Source organism: Rana temporaria, chromosome 3 (genome assembly GCF_905171775.1).
Source record: "Rana temporaria chromosome 3, aRanTem1.1, whole genome shotgun sequence".
Taxonomy (NCBI): domain Eukaryota; kingdom Metazoa; phylum Chordata; class Amphibia; order Anura; family Ranidae; genus Rana; species Rana temporaria.
Genome location: NC_053491.1, coordinates 465,187,979 through 465,214,601, shown reverse-complemented (window position 1 = coordinate 465,214,601; position 26,623 = coordinate 465,187,979). Strand labels below are relative to the sequence as shown.

At 46.4% G+C, this 26,623-nt stretch overlaps 1 protein-coding gene across 3 annotated transcripts in view; it reads right to left on the bottom strand.

Annotated features, from left to right (window-relative positions):
- WRAP53 (WD repeat containing antisense to TP53) overlaps nucleotides 1-23,716 on the bottom strand; it is a 28,821-nt gene extending 5,105 nt beyond the window's left edge. The window contains exons 1-9 of one of the 3 annotated variants that reach the window (XM_040346830.1): nucleotides 23,624-23,716; nucleotides 16,925-17,738; nucleotides 15,548-15,646; nucleotides 11,663-11,771; nucleotides 11,325-11,413; nucleotides 11,029-11,119; nucleotides 10,367-10,499; nucleotides 7,876-8,084; nucleotides 926-1,029 (exon numbers count right to left, since the gene is read on the bottom strand). In XM_040346830.1, coding sequence (XP_040202764.1) covers nucleotides 926-1,029; nucleotides 7,876-8,084; nucleotides 10,367-10,499; nucleotides 11,029-11,119; nucleotides 11,325-11,413; nucleotides 11,663-11,771; nucleotides 15,548-15,646; nucleotides 16,925-17,664 — 1,574 coding nt within the window. In that variant the 5' untranslated portion in view covers nucleotides 17,665-17,738; nucleotides 23,624-23,716. Of the gene's footprint in view, nucleotides 1-925; nucleotides 1,030-7,875; nucleotides 8,085-10,366; nucleotides 10,500-11,028; nucleotides 11,120-11,324; nucleotides 11,414-11,662; nucleotides 11,772-15,547; nucleotides 15,647-16,924; nucleotides 17,739-23,286; nucleotides 23,370-23,577 lie in introns of those variants that run through there. The other 2 variants (XM_040346828.1, XM_040346829.1) reach the window with 2 other exon arrangements.
- Nucleotides 23,717-26,623: the final 2,907 nt, after the last annotated feature.

Here is a 26,623-nt window from a genome sequence, read left to right as displayed (position 1 = left end):
CCCCTGCTCTGGCAGCTAGTGGGGATCTTCTCCCCTCCGCTAGCTGTCAAAAAAAAAAAAAAGTGCAGCCAAGTGGGACCCCGCCTGCTCGGGTCACTCATTCACAACGCCCTGTGAATGGAAAACTACAAGTCCCGACACCCTTAGCAGCTGTCGGCTTGTAGTTTTCAATGAACTACCAGAGCGCTGTAAGCTTCCGTTCCTGTCAGAATGTATCGGCTTGCTCATACGAGGTACTGTAAAACCTTGGTTTGAGAGCGTTTTTGCAAGACAAGCAAAAAAAATGTAATCAATTTTGACTTGATATACAAGCGATGTCTTGATATACAAGTAGCGTCATGTCACAACTGAGTATAAAAAGAGAAGTGTGGCTCCTCTAAGTGCAGCAATATGGTTACATTTAATGAAGGTACAACATTTAGCAACTTATTTCTACACTTAGAGGTGCCTCTCTTCTTTTATACTCTGGAGCTCCTGCTGGATTTCTGGAGGCTTCCATGTGTGGATGGACATTTTATGGTTACACAACCCATCACATTGCTAGAATCTTTTTATATGGACTATAAACTGAAAGACTTCTGAATAAATGGTTGTGGAACTGATCATTTGGAGTTCCCATTATTTATTATGGGGAAATTCGCTTTGATATAAGAGTGCTTTGGATTACAAGCATGTTTCTGGAACAAATAATGCACGCAATCCAAGGTACTACTGTACAAGAAAGCCGATACACCGACAGATCTGCAGGACACCTGCATGGCACTAGCAATCTGCTGATCACTTGGGCAATGCTTTCCAGACTCCCAAAGCCCCCCCCAAAAAAAAAAAAAAAAATGCATCGTTTACCTGCAAAAAAATAAAATGTGCATTGATTTTTTGTCGTCAAGAGGTGAACTTCTCCTTTAAAACACTGACAGATACTCACATTTCCATATCAAAGTAGATCCTCTGATTGGTGTTAACTTCTCGCTTCATCGAACACAAAAGCTTGCCAGGATGTCGAACGTCCCAGCATAGAATCTCAGGGTCCTGGAAGAACAAATACACTCCATAAAATAAAAAAAAATAAAAAACAACTCTGGCCAAACAGTAAAATATAGACGAAACATGTAGAAACTCAATGGGCCAGATTCAGGTAGCTTGGCGCATCTTTGTGCCGGCGTAACTCTGAGAGGCAAGAGCAGTATTCACAAAACACTTGCTCCAAAACTTGCGCCGGCGTAACGTAAATTGGCCGGCGTAAGCCCGCTTAATTCAAAGTAGGACGGTAGTGGGCGTGATCTATTAAAATGAACCGTGACCCCCATGCAAATGATGGTCCGAACGAACGGCGCATGCGCCGTACCGTGTACGCATCCCAGTGTGCATGCTCAGAATCACGTCTAAAATACTCCATAACATACGTCGAATCACTGCCTACGACGTGAACATAATCTACGCCCAAGCCCCATTCACGTAAAATACGACGGCTGTTCCGACGTCCATACCCGAACATGACTTACCCCTGCTTTATGAGGCTTAACTTTACACCTTACATAAACGGCGTAGATTACATCGACGGGTGCAAGTACGTTCGTGAATCGGCGTATCTCAGTCATTTACATATTCGACGCGTAAATCAATGGAAGCGCCCCTTGCGGCCAGCGTAAATATGCGCCCAAGATACGACGGCGTAGGAGACTTACGTCGGTCGGATCAAGCCAAAATTCAGGCGTATCTTGTTTCCTGAATCAGGCGCATAGATACGACGGCGCATCCGTGGACTTACGCGACATATCAGAAGATACGTCGGCGTAAGTACTTTCTGAATCCGGGCCAATATATATTTTACACACTTATTGGTTGGTAGCCCAATACACATGCACAAAAAATAAAAAAAAATGGGGACTAGATAAATCAAGCCCAAGATGGCAAACAACCAGACTACTGGTTCAGCATGGGAGACGACAAATATTTAGAAAATATTATGTACAATATATCTCTCTCTTTCTCTCCATCACAAAATAATCAAATATATCTATGGTAATAACAGTCATTGTGAATACAAGGTTTTAGATCTTATTGGAAACCTGCACCATTGTATTCACAGCCTTTGCCATGACAAGCAAAAAATGAGCTCCGGTGCCTCCTGTTTCCACAACTTATGCTGGCCATACACTATACGAAAATTCGGCCGAAAGTCGTTCAGACAGTTCTTTCGTTTTTCGGACAGTTAATGGGCACACAATCGATAATCGTTAGGACGTTTTTGAGCCGAAAAAACGAAGGACACATTTGGAATTTTTTAGAAACGAATGATAAATTGAAAGGTTAATGTGTTTCCCGTCCGAACTTTCTGCACTAGGTATATGTAAAAAAAAAAAACGAACCAAATTTTTTTTATTTATGTCCACTGAACGATTTATCGGTCATTACATGATGGCACTATCGTTTGCGCTCAGGACCGAACGTTCGTTTTTCGAAAGTTCGTTCGGACGATTTTTCGTGGATTGTATGGCCAGCATTAGGGTCCCACCTGTGGTGAATTCAATTGATTGGATACGATTTGGAAAGACACACACACACCTGTCTATAGAAGGTCCCAGTGCATGTCAGAGCACAAACCAAGCCAATAAGTCCAAAGAATTGTCTGTAGACCTCCGAGACAGGATTGTATGGAGGAACAGATCTGGGGGAAGGGTACAGAAAAAAATTCTGCAGCATTGAAGGTCCCAATGACCACAGAGGCCATCATCTGTAAATGGAGGAAGTTTGGAACCATCAGGAGGACTCCTAGAGCGGGACGCCCAGCCAAACTGAGCGATTGGGGGAAGAAGCGCCAAGAGCCGGTTCACACTGGGGCAACCTGGGATCCGACTTCAAGTCGCCCGGTCGAGAAAATTAATGGGAGTGAAAGGGAGCCGTCTTAATATACACTACTAAAGTCGCTCCGACTTCAGAAAAGGTTCCTGTACTACTTCAATCCGACTTCTAGGCGACTTGTACCCATTGATTCCAATGGAAGTCGCCTCAGAAGTCGGATCACTGTCTTAACCACTTAAGCCCCGGACCTTTAAGCAGCTAAATGCCCAGGCCAGGTTTTGCGATTCGGCACTGCGTCGCTTTAACAGACAATTGCGTGGTCGTGCGACGTGGCTCCCAAACAAAATTGGCGTCCTTTTTTCCCCCACAAATAGAGCTTTCTTTTGGTGGTATTTGATCACCTCTGCGGTTTTTATTTTTTGCGCTATAAACAAAAATAGAGCGACAATTTTGAAAAAAATTCAATATTTTTTGCTATAATAAATATCCCCCAAAAATATATATAAAAAAAATGTTTTCCCTCAGTTTAGGCCGATACGTATTCTTCTACCTATTTTTGGTAAAAAAAAAAATCGCAATAAGTGTTTATCGATTGGTTTGCGCAAAATTTATAGTGTTTACAAAATAGGGGATAGTTTTATTGCATTTTTATAAATTCTTTTTTTTTTTACTACTATTGGCGGCAATCAGCGATTTTTTTCGTGACTGCGACATTATAACGGACACTTCGGACAATTTTGACACATTTTTAGGACCATTGTCATTTTCACAGCAAAAATTGCATTTAAATTGCATTGTTTATTGTAAAAATGACAGTTGCAGTTTGGGAGTTAACCACAGGGGGCGCTGTAGGAGTTAGGGTTCACCTAGTGTGTGTTTATAACTGTAGGGGGGTGTGGCTGTAGGACTGACGTCATCGATCGAGTCTCCCTATAAAAGGGATCACACGATCGATACGCCGCCACAGTGAAGCACGGGGAAGCCGTGTTTACATACGGCTCTCCCCGTTCTTCAGCTCCGGGGAGAGATCGCGACGGAGCGGCTCTAAACGAATAGCAGCGCCGTCGTCCCGGATCGCTCCCCGAGGTAAGCCGCCCGCCGCGGAGGGGGTCCCGATTGGACCCCCCACCCGCTAGAAGGCAGGGACGTATATATACGCCCATCTGCCCGTACGTGCCATTCTGTGGACGTAAATAGGCGGGCGTTAAGTGGTTAACTGAAGCAACAATACAGGAAGATAACATACATTTCTCAGGCAAACCCCTCCCTCCCACAGAGCTGATTGTTGTTTGATTGGCCACTGCAAAGCCTCCTGTCCTGGAGGTGACTTGAAGTTGCCTTGTAAGTTGCCTGAGGATTCACACTCAAGTCTGTCCAAGTTGCCTCCCAAAGTCGTGTTGCCCTTGTGTGAATAGGCTCTTAGTCAGGGAGATGACCAAGAACCCAATGGTCACTCTGACAGAGCTCCAGTGTTTCTCTGTGGAGAGAGGAGAACCTTCCAGAAGAACACCCATCTCTGCAGCACTCCACCAATCAGGCCTGTATGGTAGAGTGACCAGATGGAAGCCACTCAGTAAAAGGCACATGACAGCCCACCTGGAGTCACCTAAAGGACTCTCAGACCATGAGAAACAAAATTCTTTGGTCTGATGAAACAAAGCTTGAACTCTTTGGCATAAATGACAAGCGTCATTTCTGGAGGAAACCAGGCACCGCTCATCACCTGGCCAATATCATCCCTACAGTGAAGCATGGTGGTGGCTGCATAATGCTGGGGGGGATGTTTTTGAGCGGCAGGAACTGGGAGACTAGTCAGGATTGAGGGAAAGATGAATGCAGAAATATACACAGACATCCTTGATGAAAACCCGCTCCAGAGCGCTCTGCACCTCAGACTGCGGCGAAGGTTCATCTTAGCTAATTTTTTCCTCAGTTTAGGCCGACATATATTCTTATACATAATTGTGGCAACAAAAATAAAAAATTAAGCGTATATTGATATGTGCAAAAGTTATAGCGTCTACAAAATAGGGGATAGATTTATGTCTTTTTTTTTTTTTTTACAAGTAATGGCGGCGATCTGCGATTTTTAATATGGACTGCGACATATGGCGGACACTTTCTTGGGACCGACAATTCTACAGCGATCAGTGCTATAAAAAAAAAAAAAAAGTAAAAAAGTGATCAAGGGGTTAACTGTGTTCCCTAGTGTGTGTTCCAACTGTAGGGGGGGATGGGAGTGACTGGAGAAAATTACAGAGGTTGCTCCTAGCTGATAGGAACTCACGATCTGCATCTCCTTACAGAACTGGGATGTGAACACACACACGTCCCTGTTCTGGGTCTTGTGCCCGCCACCGCCGCTCACGCGTATAGGCACCCCCCCGCAGGGCAGCGTGTGACTGCAATACAGCTTAAAGAAGCTGGCATACAGCTACGACACCACCGTATGACAGCTACAGATTCCTACCTTTTGCTATTCTGAAGGAATAGCCGTTTGCATACATCCATGTGCAGAGTGAGTATATGTATGAGAGTGGTTTTATAATTATCAGCTGCTGCACCTGTAAGGCTCCAATGAGGAAAGTTGCAGGGTCTGCATCCCTTTAGACAGGGCTCGACAAAACCCAGGCGCCCGGTCGCAATTGCGACAAGAAATTGTGACCTGGCGCCCGGGGAAGCTTAGGCCTGCAGAAGGGGCCCGCGCCCGCCGGTAATAGAGGCTGCGGCTTTGCGGCCTTCTGCAGGCCTAAGCAGGCTTCTGTGATCTGGGGCCATCTTGTGGTGGCCGTTGGCATTACAAGTAAAAACAGCAGTTCTATTGTGAAAAAAAAAAAAAAAAAAAAAAAAAAAAAAAAAAAAGCAATAATTTTTACTTTTTGCTAAAATAAATATCCCCAAAAAAATATATATCCCCTCAGTTTAGGCCTATACGTATTCTTTTTTACAAAAAATATCGCAATAAGCATTTATTGATTAGTTTGTGCAAAAGTTATAGCGTCTACACAACAGGGTATAGATTTATGGCGGCGATCAGCGAAAAGCGGAAGTTGCATTTTTGGGTGGAACTCCGCTTAAAAGTGGTGTTCCGGCCAAAAAAATAATTTTTTTTTTTTTTTAAATTAAAAGCCAGCAGCTACACAAACAGCAGCTACTGACTTAATCGGACACTTACCTGTGCCAGAGTCCAGCGATGTCGGCACCGCAGCAGATGTTTTCCCATCAGCTGTTGGGTGCTGCCGCCGCCACTGTGGGTAAGGGAACCTGGTAGTGTAGCCCTTCGGCTTCACGCCGGGAACGCTACTGTGCATGCGCGAGGCACCGCTCCTCTCTATTGGCCCGGGGAGGAGGAGGAGGGAGCCCTACGGTGACATCACAGGCCACAGTGCAGACTCCCAGATGTGGGAACAGGATACCTGTCTAAAACAGGTATCCTGCCCCCCCCCCGAAAAGGTGCCAATTAGGGGGGGGGGGGGTAAATCAGATGAGCGGAAGTTCCCCTTTAGGGAAACTTTTAGAAAGTATTACAAGGTTATGGGGGAAGATTGTTAAAGCGGAGTCGCGCTGCGCAATTGAAATGGTCCCTCCTCTCTTCCATCTCCCAGAAGACAGTGCGGGGGGGGGGGGGACAGGAAGTGGCGTAGATTATCCGTATCCGCAGATTCTGGTAATATCTATGCCCGGAAGTGGGTGCAAATACCTGTATTATACAGGTATCGGTACCCCCTTCACCCTGAAAGGTGCCAAATGTGACGCCGGAGGGGGGGGGGGGGGTAAAGGTTTCCAAAAAAGCAGAAGAAGTTCACTTTTTGTGTAAACCACAGGTGTCAAACACAAGGTCCGCGGGCCAGATTCGGCCCTCCAGGCCATTTTATGTGGCCCTCGCAATTCTCCTGCAGCTGCATTCTCCTCTGGTCATCCTTAAGACCCTTACTTTCTGCTACTTAACCTCCTCACTACCGGCCGCCGTCAATTGACGGCGGCACGATAGCTCTCTTGTTCTGAGAGGACATCATATGACGTCCTCGTCTTTCAGAGCCACTAGGGGGCGTGGGCACCGCCCGCGCACCCGCCACGTTACTGTGAATCCGATGCGCGTGCCCAGTAACTGAGCAGGACCGTGGATCTCTGTGTGCAAACACAGAGATCCACGTCCTGTCAGGGAGAGGAGACTATGCTGTACATAGGGACACAGGTTGGTCACCTCCCCCAGTCAGAAACACTATGCAGGGCACACATTTAACCCCTTCCTCACCCCCTAGTGTTAACCCCTTCTCTGACAGTCACATTTATACAGTAATCAGTGCATATTTATTTATTATAGCAAAAAGTAAAAAATATTGTGTTTTTTTCAAAATTGGCGCTTTTTTTTTATTTATAGCACAAAAAATAAAACCCGCAGAGGTGATCAAATACCACCAAAAGAAAGCTCTATTTGTGGGGAAAAAAGGACGTCAATTTTGTTTGGGAGCCACGTCGCACGACCGCGCAATTGTCAGTTAAAGCGACGTAGTGCTGTAAGCTGAAATTTCGCCTGGGCAGGAAGGGAGTATATGTGCCCAGTAAGCAAGTGGTTAAGCAATGCATCCAGCTTCTTCCAAGCAGCAGCATAAGGAAAGGGGGTGCACTGTGATGTAAGGGAGGATGGGGAACTCAGCTTCTGATGGTGGGTTGGCTTTTAACATCTAATGTAAGGGGAGGGGGATGCGCTGGACAACTAATCTAACAGACACAACCGGCCCTTCTGAGGCAATCATAATGCTGATGCGGCCCACAATGAAATTGAGTTTGACACCCCTGATGTAAACCTTCGCTTTAAAGTAACTACTGGAGGATTCAGTGTTTTTCCACTGAGAATTTAAGGAGAGGAGAATTAAAATAGGAAAGAGCAGAGTCGTTCAGCAGCACATTATTGAGAAGAGGAGGGTAGATCGTGGAAGGAGCAGAGTCCTCCCGTCATACAGAGTATTGCAGAAAAAGAATTCAGGTTTGAAACTCTGCACAATCCACACTGATGCAAAGAGGGACGAAAACAAAAATATATAAAAGTTCTCCAACCATGAAGTGACTTACCTTCCTGCCTCCGGTGAAGATACAGTTTCCATCCGGTGAGAAGAGAACGTGGGTAACCCCTCCATGATGACCGTGCAGAACTGACAGCATGATCCCTTCCTCATAGGAGTACAGGCCCAGACACTTGGAATAGGAGCCGCAGGCGTAAATGTCTTGAGTGGGGCTGAAAGCAATGCAGGAGATGATACCCGGCTGACCCTGCTTCTTGTCTGTGGGAGATCAGAAGGAATGGGAGATATGAAGGACATTTCACAGAAATGTTACAAGACGTCCTGTACAGATGGGTCATCAATCCTATTCTGGTGTGCAATGAAGGACTCTGCTCCCTCCTTAAATACTCTGTACTGCTGGATGACTCTGCTCTTTCCTCTCCTCCTGGAATACTCTCTGCACAGCTGGAAGACTCAGCTCCATCCTCTACCAAACTCTTCTTCTAAAATACTTACCGTATTTATTGGGGTATAGCACACTCCCGCGTATAGCGAACACCCCCCTAAAGTTGCAGCGGATTCCTGTGGAAAAAAGTTTTTTTGTACATACAGTTTTGGTGTCTTGTGCGGCGTCCCATCGGCGGCCTCGTCAGGTCCGGCGTCCGTCTGCGGCTTCGGGTGTCCTCGTCTGGTCCGGCGTCCCTTTGCGGCGTCCTCACGTCTTCCCCGCACCGAGTTTGAATACTGCGCCGACATATACAGATCGCAGTACACTTGTGTATTGTCGGGCAGGCTCGGCAACTCTCGCGCTGACGTCCTGTACGTGAGCGCGGAAGGAGCCGAGACAGCCCGACTATACCCGAGTGTACTGCACTCGGTATATGTCTGCGCAGTATTCAAACTCGGCGCGGGAAAGCGGGGATATCGGCGTATACCGCGCACCCACGATTTTGCCCTGATTCTCTCCTGAAACGCTCTATGATTCTGAAGGACAATGGCTTCTACCTCTGACACTTTGGAAATACTCTGTAATGACACATACACACGATCGGATTTTCCGTCAGAAAAACCATGGATGTTTTTTCCCCCGACGAAATTCCGCTTAACCACTTAAGGACCTGCTCATGTACATATACGTCGTTTTTTTAAAGATGGATATCTCAGCAACGGCAGCAGCTGCTGCCACAACCAAGGTATCCATCTTTAGCATGAGCGGTCCTGTAAACGATAACGGCGGTCTCCGCCGTTATCGGCGGCGGGAGAGGGGGGGCACCCCCTCTGCCGCTTACCAGGGCCGTCGGTAGCGGCGGAGGCGATCGGGTCCTTCAGCTTGCTGTATGGGGATGCGAGTGAGGGCAAGATGGCCCCCACCCGTCCCCAAAGCAGGGCAGGGCGGAAGTGACGTCAAAACGTCAGTCCCGCCCATGTGTCTTAAGGGCACATTTTTTTGTTATTTTTTCAAATGACAAAATTTCCATTTTTTTTTTTTGCATTTAAGTCTAAATATGAGATGTGAAGTCTTTTTACCCCAGATCTCATATTTAAGAGGACCTGTCATGCTTTTTTTTCCAGTGTAAAAAAAAAAAAAAAAAAAAATTTAAAGCGCCCCGTCCCGACGAGCTCGCGCGCAACCTATAGAATTTTTTAAAACGTCGCCTATGGAGATTAAGGGTAAAAGTTTGACGCCATGCCATGAGCGGGCGCAATTTTTAAGCGCGACATGTTTGGTATCATTTTACTCAGCGTAACATTATCTTTCACAATATAAAAAAAAAAAATTAGGCCATATTTTTGTTGTCTTATTTTTTAATTAAAAAAAGTGAATTTATTTGAAAAAAAAAAGTGCGCTTGCAAGACCGCTGCGCAAATACGGTGACAAAAAGTATTGCAATGACCACCATTTTATTCTCTAGGGCAGGGATATGCAATTAGCAGACCTCCAGCTGTTGCAAAACTACAAGTCCCATCACGCCTCTGCCTCTGGGTGTCTTGCTTATGGGTGTCAGAGTCTTGCTATGCCTCATGGGAATTGTAGTTCTGCAACAGCTGGAGGTCCACTAATTGCATATCCCTGCTCTAGGGTGTTAGAAAAAAAATTATATCATGTTTGGGGGGTTTTAAGTAATTTTCTAGCAAAAATAAAAAAAACGTTTTAGTCTTGTAAACACCCAAGGTCCTTAAGTGGTTAAGCTTTGCTTGCATACACACGGTCACACAAAAGTTCGCTGAACTTTCGACCGCCAAGATCACGGTGACGGACAACGCTACGACGAGCCGAGAAAATGAAGTTCAATGCGTCCAAACATGCGCTGGAATTTTGCACGTCAGAAATTCTATAGAGACCATCGGAATTTTTTCCATCTGAAAATTTGAGAACCAGCTCTCAAACTTTTGTTGGTGGAAATTCTGACAAGAAAAGTCAGATGGAGCCTACACATGGTCGGAACATCCAGCCAAAAGCTCACATCGGACTTTTGTCGGCAATTCCGACCGCGTGTACACGGCATTAGTTTACATTTCCTTTAACAGAAACAAAGAAATATTTCCTGCCAAGAACTTACGGAAAGTAGGTCGACATTCAAAGTCTCTTCCTGGGCGAGAAGTATTAAACACCCGGATCATTTTATCAAAACCAGCAAAAAGCAAAGACCCGTCCGGAGAGAAACTGAGGGAGTGCGCAGCTGTCAGTTCATCCTAAAACCAAAAACAAACAGTGTTATGGAGAAATCAGGCATCTATTTCTATCCCTCCTCCTGCAGGGTGATGCAGACAGAAGGGAGCTACGAGTCTGTCCTCCTCCTGCAGGATGATACAGACAGAAGGGGGATATGAGTCTGTCCTCCTCCTGCAGGGTGATACAGACAGAATGGAGCTATGAGTCTGTCCTCCTCCTGCAGGGTGATACAGACAGAAGGGTGCTATGAGTCTGTCCTCCTCCTGCAGGGTGATACAGACAGAAGGGAGCTATGAGTCTGTCCTCCTCCTGCAGGGTGATACAGACAGAAGGGAGCTATGAGTCTGTCCTCCTCCTGCAGGGTGATACAGACAGAAGGGGCTACGAGTCTGTCCTCCTCCTGCAGGGTGATGCAGACAGAAGGGGGCTATGAGTCTGTGCTCCTCCTGCAGGGTGATACAGACAGAAGGGGCTACGAGTCTGTCCTCCTCCTGCAGGGTGATGCAGACAGAAGGGGGATACGAGTCTGCATATAACATTTCTACTTACGAGATGATTGTAAGGTCTATAAGATGCTTTCGTTTTTCCAGTGAAGGCATCCCACACATGAATAGGGTTATCCCGGCTGCTGCTGGCAATACTAGAAAAAAAAAAAATACAAAAGTCAAATCACAAACACTGCAGAATTCTGCTGCGACAGACTACAAATCTCATGAATACGAAGCTTTAGTGAGGTCACTGGCCTCCAGTGATTGGATGGGCCGAGTCAAGTGGTCAGAAATCCAATATAGATTTGGAACATGGGCCATCACCACACATCTATAAAAATCAACAGAAAGACTTACAGGCAAGTGTCGGGATCAGCCGAGTTCATAGTCGGATACCAGGAGTAATCATAAATAGTGTCACCCTCTGCCATGCGCAAAACCGGGGTCTGCAAGACGACAAAACATACATGTGAGGATTCATCGTCTGCTTTACAACATCTAATGCAAATGTAATTTTGTGGGGGGGGTCACCAAAAAACACATTTAATTTCCTCTCTTCCTATGTTGCAAGTCTGATGAAAGGATAAAGACAAAAGCATGGAGGATTGCCAATAGAACAGAGGACCAGGAGCCTCCCAGCGCCATGTTGTTTGTCCTCCGGTGATCATGATGTGGAGCCCCGCCATGGAACGTACCATTTCCGTCAACAAATCCCATTCTCCGGAATAGATCTGCGATGGAAGATTGTATACCCTCAGGATGTTGTCATCACTGTTGGTTAAAATACACGACCCATCAGGAGCCCTAGGGTAGAAGGAAGGGGGAATTATGGTTACATTTTTTTTTTTTTTTATGTATCCGAGCATAGTGCATTATTATCATAAATAACGATATTATATATGTTTGCTAGTGGATGTTGCTAATATATTAGAGCTGCACGATTAATCGTGGAGAGAATCGCAATCTCGATTCTCCCCGTCCGCGATCTCCTCGCGGGATGACCCGCGATTTTCGAGTGCGGCCATAAATAATTCTCACCTGTCCCATGTGTCCCGGAAGTCGCTCACATTCCCCATCACCACCATCCTCCAATCCGCAGACGGAACGTCATCATCCGCCGCCTGCTGCCGCGCCGCATGGCATGCCGGGATATGTAGTCCCGCCTCTGTTAGTGAAGGGGGGAGGTCTCCTTGTAGAACTACCAATCCTAGTGGGCCTGGTTCCAGACAGGGAGCGGAGCAGAGAATGCTGACCGGAGCCGGGGAGATGAGGGCAGGTGCTGGGGGAGCCCGGCCGGAGCTTTACCGCTAGAGGAGGCAGAAGACGGAGGGGGCACCAAGGCGAGGGCCGGCGGAGGGGTTCCGCGTAACCCGGAGCCTGGGGGCCTGAGCTAGAGTATACATATATGGATAGGGGTGACAACATGGGCAATGGTGACAACATGAGTATAGGTGACAACATGAGTATAGGTGACAAGAACGGGGTTTACTACCGCTTTAAATAAAAAAAAAATAAAAAAAAAAGAGAATCGCGATCTTCATTTTATGCAAAAGAATCGCGATTCTCATTTTTCCCCAGAGTCGTGCAGCTCTTTTATACTCACAACTTATTAAATCCTCTTCTGGCCATTGCCATGATGATTGTGGGCATGTGAAGCCCAAGTCGCTACCTCTTCCGGGATTATCGATAGTGAGGTGCATGCCGAGTAATGCACCTCTCGATATCGTGCATGTGCGATTCTCCGGTGGCCGTAGCGCCGATAGTTTAGAAAGTTGCCATAAACGGGTGGCGATGGAGGAAAGTCCCGCCCCGCGTATAGCACAGGCCATCCCCCGGGGCATACGGCGCATAACATACCACTGTGCGTTTGTGGTTTCATTGACTTCGCTGGCTGTCCTATTTTTGAGGGCTCCTCACACACACATTTTAGGATCCAGGTTTGACGTACCTGGTTGTAGCACACCGGATACCTATGTGTCTTTGCTACACCCTCTCTTCTGTTCCCCGGAATTAATGTCCATCTTTTAATCATTAGAACTGGTTCTCCACACACTTTAAAAGAGAAATTTGGCATCATACTTACCTAGGTGGCTGCAGCATCGGTCCAATGCTGCATCTGTCCCCCACAGGCTCCAAGAACGAGAACCGAGCGATCAAATACCACCGATCACTCAGTTCTCAGAGCCCTGTGAGCAGAGAACTGGTGACTGTCAGTCATCAGCGCTCTGCACCCCCCACGCTCACTGGAGCACTGGGCTTTGCAGGGGGCAGGAGCGGCCGGCTCAGGCTCTCAGCGGCTCACCGAGAGGCTGAGCCAGCTACTTCTCCAGGGTTGTGGGTGGATCCCAACCATACAGTCGCGATCCCTGTTGGTTTTGGTACAAATGAGAACTTCGGACAGTCACTGTAGGAGGATATATTGTTGTCTGTGTCGCATTTGATAATCCTGTAAATCAGAAATGACGTTATGTTCAATGTACTATCGAGCCTCCAGATTTGCTTATGTGATGTTATCCAGATGTTTATGTTATTACTCTGTACCATGTCGGCCCGTGTGGGTACATTTCCCTTTATAAATAAATACAAAAAATAAAGTATGATCTGGAGTTCGGCCTCAATTTGTTGGTGCATCAATTTTCTAGTATATCCAACACTCCTCTCTGCACAGACTGACAAGGCGGCTGTCTGCTGTGTGTTACCGGCTAGATCACCAGGTGAAAAAGACAAAAAATGAAAAACGAATGCAGCCGCCACATTCAATAATTGGTAAGCTGCAATATTACATTTTTAGGTTTAATACCACTTTAAAGAGGAGGTTCACCCTCAAACTGAACTTTCTAGCTATCCTATCTGCAGCCTTAATAAATCGTTGCAGCGTTGTAATTTTTTTTTTTAAATCTGTACCCTTACCTGTATTTAGCATGACTTCCGGGTCTTCTTCCCTGCGGGGAGTGGGTGTGTCGCTCCCCCCCCCTCCCCCCGACGACTCTAGGCGTAATGGGATCTGTGCGCAAGGTCTCCTGGGACTGACGTTTTACAACAACGGGGCGTTTATCCTAAATGACGTCACCCGTTGGAATAGTAATGATTGTAATCAGGAAGTGTTGACGGCGAGCCTCACGCTGCTCACCGTCAACACCGCGCATGCGCGAGATCCTGCAGTGCATGATGGGGGCATCGCATCACGGAATCCAGGAAGTATTTGCTTGTGGGCTTCACACTGCCCACAAGCAAGATGGTAATGACCTGGATTCGTTTTTATAAGTTACTATTTATCACGGAAAAAGAACGGATAGACCTACAAGCGGCTAGCAGGTGAGGGGTAGATTGCAATCTACATTAACCACTTAAGCCCCGGCCAAATATGCTGCTAAATGCCCAAAGAAGTTTTTACAATTCGGCACTGCGTCGCTTTAACAGACAATTGCGCGGTCGTGCGACGTGGCTCCCAAACAAAATTTGCGTAATTTTCTTCCCACAAATAGAGCTTTCTTTTGATGGTATTTGATTGCCTCTGCGATTCTTATTTTTTGCGCTATAAACAAAAATAGAGCGACATTTTTGAAAAAAAAAAAATCAATATTTTTTACTTTTTGTTATAAGAAAAATCTAATAAACTAAATTTTAGTCGAAAATTTAGGCCAAAATGTATTCAGCCACATGTCTTTGGTAAAAAAAATAAATAAAAAAAAAATTAGCTACCTAGCGGCAACAGTGACACTAATACAGCGATCAGAAAACCGATCGCTTAGTGACACTGGCAATAGGGTGTGAAAGGGTTAACTAGGGCGGTGATCAAGGGGTTAAACCTTTATTAGGGGGGGTACGGGGCTACCCTGGACCTAACACTAACTGCCTGTCACCACTAACTGTCACACTGACACTAAATGCAGTGATCAGTAAATATATGATCACTGCAATCAGTGACACTGTGACAGGGGGCTGGGGGGGGGGGGGGTGATCGGAAGGGGTTAAGTGTGCCTATGTGTGTGGTGTCAGTGTAGTGTTGGTGCCACTTACTGTGATGTCTTCTCTCCTCTCGTCGGATTGAAAATACCGCCGAGAGGAGAGCTGACATCACTTCCTCTGCCAGTGTTTACATTACACAGGCAGAGGAAGTCACACGGCGGGGGGTTGCCGGATTGGCTGGGAGCGATCACGAGGGGGCCGACAAAAACGAACAGCCGCCCCCTCATCACGGATCGCTCCCGGAGGTAAGACGCCCGCCGCATGTAGCGGGAGGGGTCCCGATCGGACCCCTGACCCGCAAGAAGGCAGGGACGTACATGTACGCCCATATGCCTGTACGTGCCATTCTGTGGACGTACATATACATGTGGTGGGCGTTAAGCGGTTAATAAGCATTTGAGCTATTAAGAAAAAATCCACACCCCGCGGAACCACCGCTTTAAAAAGTATAAGAGGTTGAAAGGCATGGACAAAAATAACAGAATATCATACCTAATAAAGACACGATGTGCAGAGCTGAAATTGGCAGCATTTCTTTCCCGTTATCTGAAGGCCATTTTAGAAAAGGTGCAGCAGATATTACTGTCTCCCCTCCCCCCCATGATACTCACCACTTGCAGCCTTTCAGGAAGTTTTCGGGAACGTTTGTGTATTCGTTCCATGCCCCGGTCACTGTCCATGGAGGCTGAGAGAAGTCGTACGATGCCGGGCTGTGGGGATGAAGAGGGAAAAACAAAGATGAAACATCCGAGACAAAACTACCTTTTTTTTTTTTAAAAGCAGAACTCAAGTCAAAACTAATAAAATAGCCTATTAAAAAAAACTGCAACTGCAATCCATCCAGAGCTCCACCTCCCAACCATGATTTTTCCACCACTAGATGTCCCCAGTCTGATAGGCAACATCATTCCACCCACTTCCTCTGAGCCCGGGTCATCCTGGACCGGCTCCCTGACTAAGTAGACAGTGAAGAAGAATCGGCAACGTGATGAGCTCTCACGTCACTCGGCCATCTCCTCCTATCAGAATGCCTCTTGTGTGCGGGCCATCCAGGAGAATAAATGTACCAATCGAGAGGAGCCGATGACGTCACGGCGCAACTGGAAGTGAGCGGAACACCACCGGATCCTCTAGGACTTTTTTCCAATAGATGGTGGATTATGGAGGTGGATCGAATTCCTGAAAGTGGTGAAGGGAATACCTGCCGGCATTTATAAGAGTTGAAATACATATGGAGAGGGTTTGGGACTTTAGCATACAACCAAAAGGGGCAATACAGACATTTTTTTTGCATTTATAAGAGTTGGCCGAATTAAAGTGGAGTTTCCATCCCAAATTTTTTTTTTTTTTCATTACTGTGCTCATTAGACCTAAAAAAAGAAAATTTTTACTCATCTGGAAATGCCTGTTGCTATGCGGTCCCACGAAATCTGCCTTTGAAACCACCTGGGATCCTGACATCTCCCTCTAATGCTCCTGGGAAATGTGTGTCATCATTTCCCAGGATGCAGTGCGCTGTCCAATTATCACTCCCCATCCAAGACTTCCAGGAAGTAAGTGCTTGTGGGCTTCACAATGCCCACAAGCAAAATGATAACAGTGTGGACATACCGTCCATGGTGAATGCAGGCAGATTTACAGCCAAACATGTGACAGGCGAAAGCATTGCATGGGTGCTCAACCTGTGGCTCTCCAGCTGTTGCGGAACTACAATTCCCATGAGGCAAGCCGCTGACAGGTACAAGCATGTCTCCCAAAGGCTGAGGCATTATGGGAATTGTAGTTTTGCAACAGCTGGAGAGCCACAGGTTGAGCACCCATGCATTAGAGGTTTGCATTTGTCACATGTGAACACACAGGCCAGCATGCAAATAGGCAAAGGAAGAGCAATGTGTAAGCACTCGTAGAGGTGAGATTGGTGCACAAGGAAGATTGGCCCCTCTCCTACAGCGGTACCACAGAACAGAAAATCCTTACTGCTCACTTACAAATAGTTCTCCTCCTCTGTAGTTGCGGTCAAGTCCTCTGGATTCGCCAATTCTACGCCCACTTCCTGGACGTCTTCTTCCACCTCATGGGAGCAAACATCACAGACCAGCTCCGGGTGATCAATACAAGGCTTCTTGCTGGGTGGCTCCTCACAATCCTGATCTTCTGAAACCAGCGACCCTTGCGCCTCTGTGACTTTGTCTCCACTTCGGATCTCGGCACCTTCACCACTTCCAGAATAAATATTTTCCTCTTCCTTTGTCTTATGGTCTTCTTGAGACATTAAGGGATCCGTCTCCTCAACCAAGCCGTCAGTGCAAGATTCTGCAACAACAGTACAACTTTCTGAGGGCCCGAGGCTTTCCTCAACCAGTATCTCAGGTGGCTTCCCACAAACATCAACCGATGAGCCATTGTCTCGCTCTGATGTCTTGTCCTGAGCGAGACTTTCCTCCGACTCCTGTCTTAACTCAGAAGACTTCTCAAACAGATCAACACTGCTTCCATCCAACGAGCCATGGCCTCTCTCTGTCGTCTCATCTGGGTTGTGAGTGGGAATTTCCTCCGACTCCAATCTCAACTCCGACGACTTCTCAAAAACATCAACAGCGTTTGGTTTCAATGAGCCAACGTCTTGCTCTAAAGTCTCTTCTGGTGCGTGAGAAAAACTGTGATCTGACACCAGGCCCTCTTCAGCCATAGTGTCTGCGGGTAAAGGAATCCCCTCAGGAACCTCCATCTTGAGTACCTCTAAAGGAATTTATTGAAATCACAGAATTGCTTTTAAGTTTTCCATCCAGATGGTGTTAATGCCTGTCAAAAGAGAGAAGGATAGGATTAAAAAAATAAAATAAAAACTACAAATCCCATCATGCCACTGCCTCTAGGATCATGCCTGTGGCAGTCAGTGTCTGGCAATGTCTCGTGGCATTTGTAGTTTGAACACAACTGGAGCGAAGAGGTTGCTTAACCCCTTAACGCCCGCCGCACGACTATTTACGTCCGCACAATGGCACGGACAGGCAGAAGGACGTATATACGTCCTTGCCTTTCTGCGGGTCGGGGGTCCGATCAGGACCCCCCCGCTGGGTGCGGCGGGCGGATTCCCTCGGGGACGACGGCGCGGCCGCTCCCCGGAGCTGAAGAATGGGGAGAGCCGTATGTAAACACGGCTTCCCCGTGCTTCACTGTGGCGGCGCATCGATCGAGTGATCCCTTTTATAGGGAGACTCGATCGATGACATCAGACCTACAGCCACACCCCCCTACTGTTGTAAACACACACTAGGTGAAGCCTAACACGTTCAGCGCCCCCTGTGGTTAACTCCCAAACTGCAACTGTCATTTTCACAATAAAGAATGCAATTTAAATGCATTTTTTGCTGTGAAAATGACAATGGTCCCAAAAATATGTCAAAATTGTCCGTAGTGTCCGCCATAATGTCGCAGTCACAAAAAAAAAAAAAGCTGATCGCCGTCATTAGTAGAAAAAAAAAATTATAAAAATGCTAAAAAAATATCCCCTATTTTGTAAACGCTATAAATTTTGCGCAAACCAATCGATAAACGCTTATTGCGATTTTTTTTACCAAAAATAGGTAGAAGAATACGTATCGGCCTAAATCAGTCGGATAAACATGCAGAAGCCATGAAGCGTTTAACTGGGCACGACCGCGTACAGCCGCCAATACAAGTGAACTACTGTACATTATTATTAATATTATTCAGGATTTATATAGCACCAACAGTTTGCGCAGTGCTTTACAACATGAGGGTAGACAGTACAGTCACAATACAATTCAATACAGGAGGGATCAGAGGGCCCTGCTTGTTAGAGCTTAGAATCTAGAAGGGAGGGTCAAGTGGAACAAAGGGTAGTAGATGTGGGGGGTGATCAGATGGACAAAATGAAAATACAGTTGTTAGGTGTGGGAAGGGTAGGCTTCTCAGGGATCCTTTAAAAGCTAATAGAGAAGGAGATAGATGGACAGATTGGGGTAAGGAGTTCTATAGGCTTGGAGAGGCTCTGGAAAAGTCCTGGAGACGAGCATGGGAGCAGGTGATGAGAGAGCAGGTGGTCTTGAGAAGAACAAAGAGAACGATTAGGTTGGTATTTAGGCTGCATTCACACCTGAGCGTAGGTCGTTCGGTCGTTTTTTCGCTTGTATTCATGCTTATTTGCGCGTTTGCATACATCATCGTCCAACGTCTCTGTACTTCGACGTTTTTTTATTTTAGCCAATGGGAAGAATGATCATCTTTTCATCACTTGTTGCTATGTTGGTAGATTTTTTTCATCTTCTGCCTCGGTGAAATGTTCTGTTGATTAAAGCGACAAAACGCCCGTAGCAAACGCTCGTTGTCGCGCTAGTCGCCTGAATCAAGCGTTTCCATTATGGAAACGCTCAAAAACGCCCAAACCACCCGATTCGCGCAACAAAAAAAGGGTCCGGAACTTGTTTGAGCTTCAGGCGTTCGGCATCAGGCGTTTTGGAGTGGAGATGTGAACCATCTCCATAGGGAATAATGTATTTTTTCCCCCTCTAGCGTTTTTGAGCGTCGCACTTCAGGCGACAAAACGCTCAGGTGTGAATGCGGCCTAAGAGACTAGGTCAGTGATGTAGCTGAGGGCAGAGTTGTGGATGGCTTTGTAAGTAGTTAGTATTTTGAGTTTAATTTGTCGGGTGGACGGAAGCCAGTGGAGGGATTGACAGAGAGGAGTAGCAGAGACAGTGTGGTTGGCAAGGTGGAGGAGTCTGGGGGCAGCATTCATGATGGACTGAAGGGGGGGGGGTTAGAGTATGCAGAGGTAAGCCAATGAGAAGGGAGTTGCAGTAATCAAGGCGAGAGATGACCAGGGAGTGAATTAAGAGTTTTGTTGTGTCATTGGTCATGGCCGTGCTTGGGCAAACACTGATGGCTTCTGCATTGGGTGGTTACATGTGCATAGGGCACTTCTCCCCAAACACAAAAGTGGCACTTCTGGGGAGAAGCTTTCTATGTGCAGGTAAACATGCGGAAGCCATTGGTGACTACCTGAGCATGGCCATGTACAGCAAGTGAATGACTGTACCTGGCCGTGTTTGGGTAAACGCAAGGGCATCTGCAACAGTGGTCACCAGCACATGCAGTGCATCGCCCCAAAAGTAAAAAGATAAACATGTGGAAGCCATCAGCATCTGCGGGTAGTTAAATACAGCAACAAATACAAGTAAAAGACTGTATGTGACCGTGTGTACGGCACTATTTCCCAAATGCAAAAGTGGTGGGTCCGGGCGGAAGCGCCGCACGCGGGTAAACATGCAGGAGCCAGCAGTATGTGGCCACACTCAGTTAAGTGCAGGTGCCCTTTATGCCAGGGGTCGACAATATCCGGGCGCCAGGTCACATTGGCGTCAATAAATTGTGACCTGGCGCCCTCCGGTAATTGAGACCGCGGTTTTGCGGCCTACTAGGCCGCGGCCTCAATTACTGCCCACGGCGGGGGAGCACGGAGGCACAGGATCCTGTGTCTCTGTGCGCGAACGCGGCGGGTCCGCAACGGCCGGTAATTGAGGCCGCGGCTTTGCGGCCTTGTGAAGTCCCAAGCGCTTCGGAAGCTTCTGTGAGCTGGCACCATCTGGTGGTGGCCGTTGGCATTACATTGGCATTGCAGTAATTCTAATGTGTGTCATTTTTCACTGCCATCTCCTTCCCTCTAATTAGAGCCCCCACACACGTGTATATATATATATATATATATATATATATATATATATATATATATATATATATATATATATATATATATATATATATATATATATATATATATATATATATATATATATATATATACATATATATATATACACACACACACACACACACACACATATATATATACACATACACACATTATATATATACACACACATTATATATATATATATACATATATACATATATATACACACACACACACACACACACACACACACACACACACACATATATATATATATATATATATACACACATATAGAGAGAGAGAATAAAAAAAATATATATTTTTTTTTTATTCTATATATAACACCCTAGAGAATAAAATGGCGATCGTTGCAATACTTTCTGTCACGCCGTATTTGCGCAGCGGTCTTACAAGCGCACTTTTTTTGATTAAAAAATTAAGACAACAGTAAAGTTATCCCAATTTTTTTTTATATTGTGAAAGATAATGTTACGCCGAGTAAATTGATACCCAACATGTCACGCTTAAAAATTTTGTCCGCTCGTGGAATGCCGACAAACTTTTACCCTTTAAAATCTCCATAGGCGACGTTTAAAAAAATCTACAGGTTGCATGTTTTGAGTTACAGAGGAGGTCTAAGGCTAGAATTATTGTTCTAACGATCGCGTGGTGGTTTGAATACCGTTTACATATGCGGGCGCTACTCACGTATGTGTTCGCTTCTGTGCGCAAGCTCGTCGGGACGGGGCGCGTTTCTGGCTCCTAACTTTTTTAGCTGGCTCCTAGATTCCAAGCAAATTTGTCAAACCCTGCTTTATACACATGCGTGGGTGACCACTGATGCAGAAGCCATCAGCGTTTACATGAGCATGGCCATGTACAGTCATTATTATACAGGAATTATATAGCGGCAGCACTTTTCTATGTAGAAGGGGGGGCAGTATAATTACAATACAGTTCAATACAGAAAGGCCAGGAGGGCACTTGTCATTCACTTGTATTGGCGACTGTACATGGTCGTGCCCAGTTAAACGCTGATGGCTTTTGCATGTTTACCTGCGTGGATGATGCTTCTCCCAGATGTGCCACTTTTGCTTTTGTGGAGAAGCTGCCAACACAAGCAAATAACTGCTGGGGACCACGCTGGGAAAAACACAGATGGCTTCTACGTCGGAGGTTGCCTAGGCACACGCGTACGGGGCTTCTCCCGGAATGAAAAAAAGTGGCACAACTGGGTGGAAGCATCATCCTCGCGGGTAAACATGCAGAAACCTTCAGCGTTTATCTGGGCACTACCATGTACAGCCACCAATACAAGTGAATGACTGTACATGGCCATGCACAGGTAAACGACGATGGCTTCTGCACCAGTGGTTACCCACGCATGTGCATAGAAGGCATCAGCATTTACAGTCATTCACTTGTATACCAGTGGCATCAACTCCTGTCCTCAGGACCCACTAACAGGCCAGGTTTGCAAGATAACTGAAACACATCACAGGTGATATTTGCTGCTCAGTGATTGCAGTATTCTAGTCTGCATCTCCCCAAGAAAATACATAAAACCTGGCCTGTTAGTGGGCCCTGCAGACAGGGTTGATGACCACTGGTGTACACAGTCGTGCCCAGTTTTTGAAGACGCAGCAGTGTGAACTGGGCCTAAGACCCCTTTCACACTGGGGCATTTTTCAGGCGCTTTAGCGTTAAAAAAAAAAAAAACACCTGAAAGAAGTTGCGAGCGCTTTCACACTAAGGCCCCATTTCACACTGAGGAGTTTTTCAGGCGGTTTAGCGCTAAAAAAAAAAATCGCCTGAAAAAAACTCCTGCCCTGCAGTCTCATTGTGAAAGCCCGAGTGATTTCACACTGACGCGGTGTAACAGGACCGCTCCAAAAGTCCTGCTAGCCGCATCTTTGGAGCATTGGTTTACTGCTCCTCCCCATTGAAAACAATGGGACACCGCGGCTATACTGCCAGCAAAGGAACTCTACAGAGGTACATTGCGCGCAGTATTAACCCTTTTTCGGCCGCTAGCGGGGGTTAAAACCACACCGCTAGCGGCCAAATACCGCTGAAATTCCGAGGGTATAGCGCCGCTATACCGTCAGCGCACCTCCCGCCCCAGTGTGAAAAAAAAAAAAAGCGCCTGTAAGAAGCCTCATCTGCAATCCCAATGTGAAATCCCCAAGTGCTTTCACACTGAGGCGCTGCGCTGGCAGGGCGTTAAAAAAAAAAAAAGTCCTGCAAGCAGCTTCTTTGCAGCGCTTTAGGAGCGTTGAATACGCCGCTCCTAAAGCGCCCCTTCCCATTGAGGTGCTTTTTTTTAAAACGCCAAAGCGCCTGAAAAACACCCCAGTGTGAAAGGGATCTTAGCGGCGCTTTACCAGCGTTTTTCAGGCATTGGCAGTGTGAAAGGGCTTTCACACTGGGATTGCAGATGAGGCTTCTTTCAGGCACTTTTTTTTAACGTCAAAGTGCCTGAAAAACCAGTCCAGCTGCTGGTACAAAAAAAAAAAAAACGTGTCTGGGCTTGTTAAACCTGTGTACGGTGCTTCTCTCTGGGGGAGAAAGTGGCGTGTCTGGAGAGAAACGTCACACGCATGTAAACACGCAGCGGCCATTGTTGTTTACCTGAGCACTGCCCCAGGCGCCTGAAAAACGCAAAAGCGACCCCCCTCACGTCCAAAGCCGGCTGAGATTTTACCACCCGACGACTATAGCCAGAGAGATAAAAAAAAAAAAAATAATACACACACATTATTATACAGAGAGAACTATAATATAAAAGATATAAATATTATTATATACACAGTATATTATATAAATATACATTATTATTATTATACATAGAGAAATATAATAAATAAGAGACTCCTGGAAGGAGGAGACAGCCCCAGCACACAGACATAACACACCACTCACTTATACACAGGAAAGCTGGAAAAACATGCACACACAGCCTCCTTACCATAGAGGAGAAGACAGAGTTTAAACAGAGAGCCAACCACGCCCCACCCGGGACGCACACATTCTGCATCACTTCCTCCAGAAGTGATGCATCTTACTTCCGCCCACACTACGAGCACCAAAAGTAAGGGCAATGGAGCCGAAGACATGGCCGGGCCGGAAGTGGCGTCAGACTGCACACTGAGCATGGCAGATAGAGGAGGAAAGGGGGGGAGAGACTGTGTGTGCAAGGTATGGCCCTAACAAAAAAAAATCATCATTATGCTGTAATCTGACCCTGCCAGGGGTAACACTGATTTAGGGATAATAACACACATATAAGAATAATAGAAGAGCCTGTGTCTTGTCACATTCGGCTCCCCATCACAGATTGCTCCGGAAGTGACGTTCCGTCGCCGCCATCTTGCTACACCCCACACTAATGATAGAGTGTGAAGGGGGCAAGCGGACATCTTGTTACACCCTCCGGAGTTTTAGATTTCACAGTTATTTTCAACACAAAACTGAGCTTATATGCTTAAATACAGTGTTTGGAAATCCGACGGACTGTTTACATGTTACATTTTAAAAGCAGCAGCAAACCTGCTGACCTTACATGTTTGCTAATGTGACAGAACACCTCTGATTTTCACATTTAACATATAAACAGTCTGTCGGATTTCCAAACACTTAGGCAGATTCAGAAAGACTTAGGCTGGCGTATCAGTAGATACGCCAGCCTAAGTCTGAATCTGCGCCGACGCAAATTTAAGCGTATTCTGGTAACCAGATACGCTTAAATTAGGCTCAGATACGAGCGGCGTAAGTGTCTTACACTGTCGTATCTTAAAGTGTAATGTTTAGGCTGGCGCTTCCATTGTGGTCGGCGTAGAATATGTAAATCACTAGATATGCCGATTCACGAACGTACGCCCGGCCTACGCAGTACAGATACGCCGTTTACGTAAGGCATTTTCAGGCGTATAGTTATTCCATCAAATAGCTGGACTAGTAATGTTAAGTATGGCCGTCGTTCCCGCGTCAAAATGTGAAAATTTCCCCTCCCACAAAGGCGCACCTGTTATACCCGTTTACAGGTGCGTAAGAACCGGAGGCACAAAGACAGACGGTGATTTCAGATGTGCGGACGTCTCATGTAGACGAAACGCAAATATCGCCACTCTTACAAATTAAGAACATCCTCCATCTGCTCCACGTTTATGTGCAAGACTGAAGTGAAGGCTGGGGATCAGATTTGAATGCCCTTTGCGCATGCACTATGTTGTCAAAAGTATCGATACGCCTGCCTTTGCACACACATGAACTTTAATGGTGTTTTTGTCCCTATTTTCCACGTTTATTTATTTTTATGATTTAAAAAAAAGAAAAAATATAAAAATAATAAAAAAATAAATAAAATAAAAAAAAAATGTGAAAATTTTACGTCATTTGCTTAAGTCATCCGTGAATAGGGCTGGACGTAATTTACGTCCACGTCGAAACCAATACGTCCTTGCGGCGTACTTAGCCGCAATGCACACTGGGATATGCAGAGCTTTTTTTCTCAGAAAATAGGTGCAGGAACTCAACCACGACCCGTTCAGATTTCACAAACAGTAGGAGGGTCTTAAAGGGGCATTAAATACCAGGATTGCATTACATACAGAGTGTAGAGTTCAGGGGGGTTACACACAGAGTGCAGAGCTGTCACTTGTACACACAGAAACCAGACTTCTGTGTTTTCAAGTGATTGTGATGAGCAGGCGCCAAAGGGTCTGAGCCAGAGGTGGTGGAACTGAGTTCCCCCAAGTTCCCCCTGAAAAAAAGCCCAGGGGATATGTACACGGACGGCGCATGCGCCATTCTTAAAAAACGTCAATCACGTCAGGTCACACTTCATATACATCAAACACGCCCCCCCCACATCCTCATTTGAATTAGGCGCGCTTACGCCGGCCCCATTTAAGCTACGCCGCTGTAACTTAGCAGGCAAGTACTTTGTGAATACAGTACTTGCCTTGCAAACTTACGGCGGCGTAGTGTAAATACGATACGTTACGCCGCCGCGGCAACGATGCGCCGCCGTACCTGAATCCAGCTAACTGTTTTTAAGCATATACGCTCCGTTTGGTGTTGAAAATATCTGTGAAATCTAAAACTCTGGTGGGTGTAACAGGATGTCCGCTTTCCCCTTCTCACTCTATCATTACTGTGCAATGGTGTGGGGTGTAGCAAAATGGCGGAGACGGAACGTCACTCCCGGAGCAATCTGTGATGGGGAGCGGAATGTGAAAATACACTTGCACTGTTGGGCAGAGGTGACATGAGAGTCTCCTGCTGCAGCCATGCTCTGTGTGTGAATGGACGACACAGAGCTGCATCTTGCCCCCGTAGCAAGCTGCAGGGGGGGAGGGGCCAGAAGGGTCGAAGAGGGACCCAAGAAGAGGAGGAATGGATTGAGGCTGCTCCGTGCAAAACCATTACACAGAGCAGGCAAGTATAACATGTTTGTTATTTGTAAATGAAAAAAGCAAGGCTTTTGGCCACTTTCACACGGTCGGACCCTTCAGGTCTGCCTGTCAGTTTTGTCGGCGGACCTGAACGGCAAATCCTATGGAGACATGTCCGCTGACATCCGACCCGATCCACCAAAATCAGACGTATGGCGGTACGTCCCCATCCGTCCATGGCAGGTCAAGTGAGATCTGATGAAAACGGACATGCTGTACATGCACAAGCCCCTCCCCGCTCAGTGAGAAGAGAGGGACCTGTCATCCACCAGCTCAGCGCAGAGATCTCCCGCTGAGCTGGGGGACTCCGTAGCGACGGAGTCCGCCTCGTGTAAAAGAAGCCTTAGGGCCAGATTCTTAAACGAGATACGACGGCGTATCTCCAGATACGCCGTCGTATCTCTAAGTTGCGCGGTCGTATCTATGCGCCTGATTCTTAGAATCAGTTACGCATAGATTTCGCTTAGATCCGACAGGCGTAACTGTGTTACACCGTCGTATCGTAAGTGCAT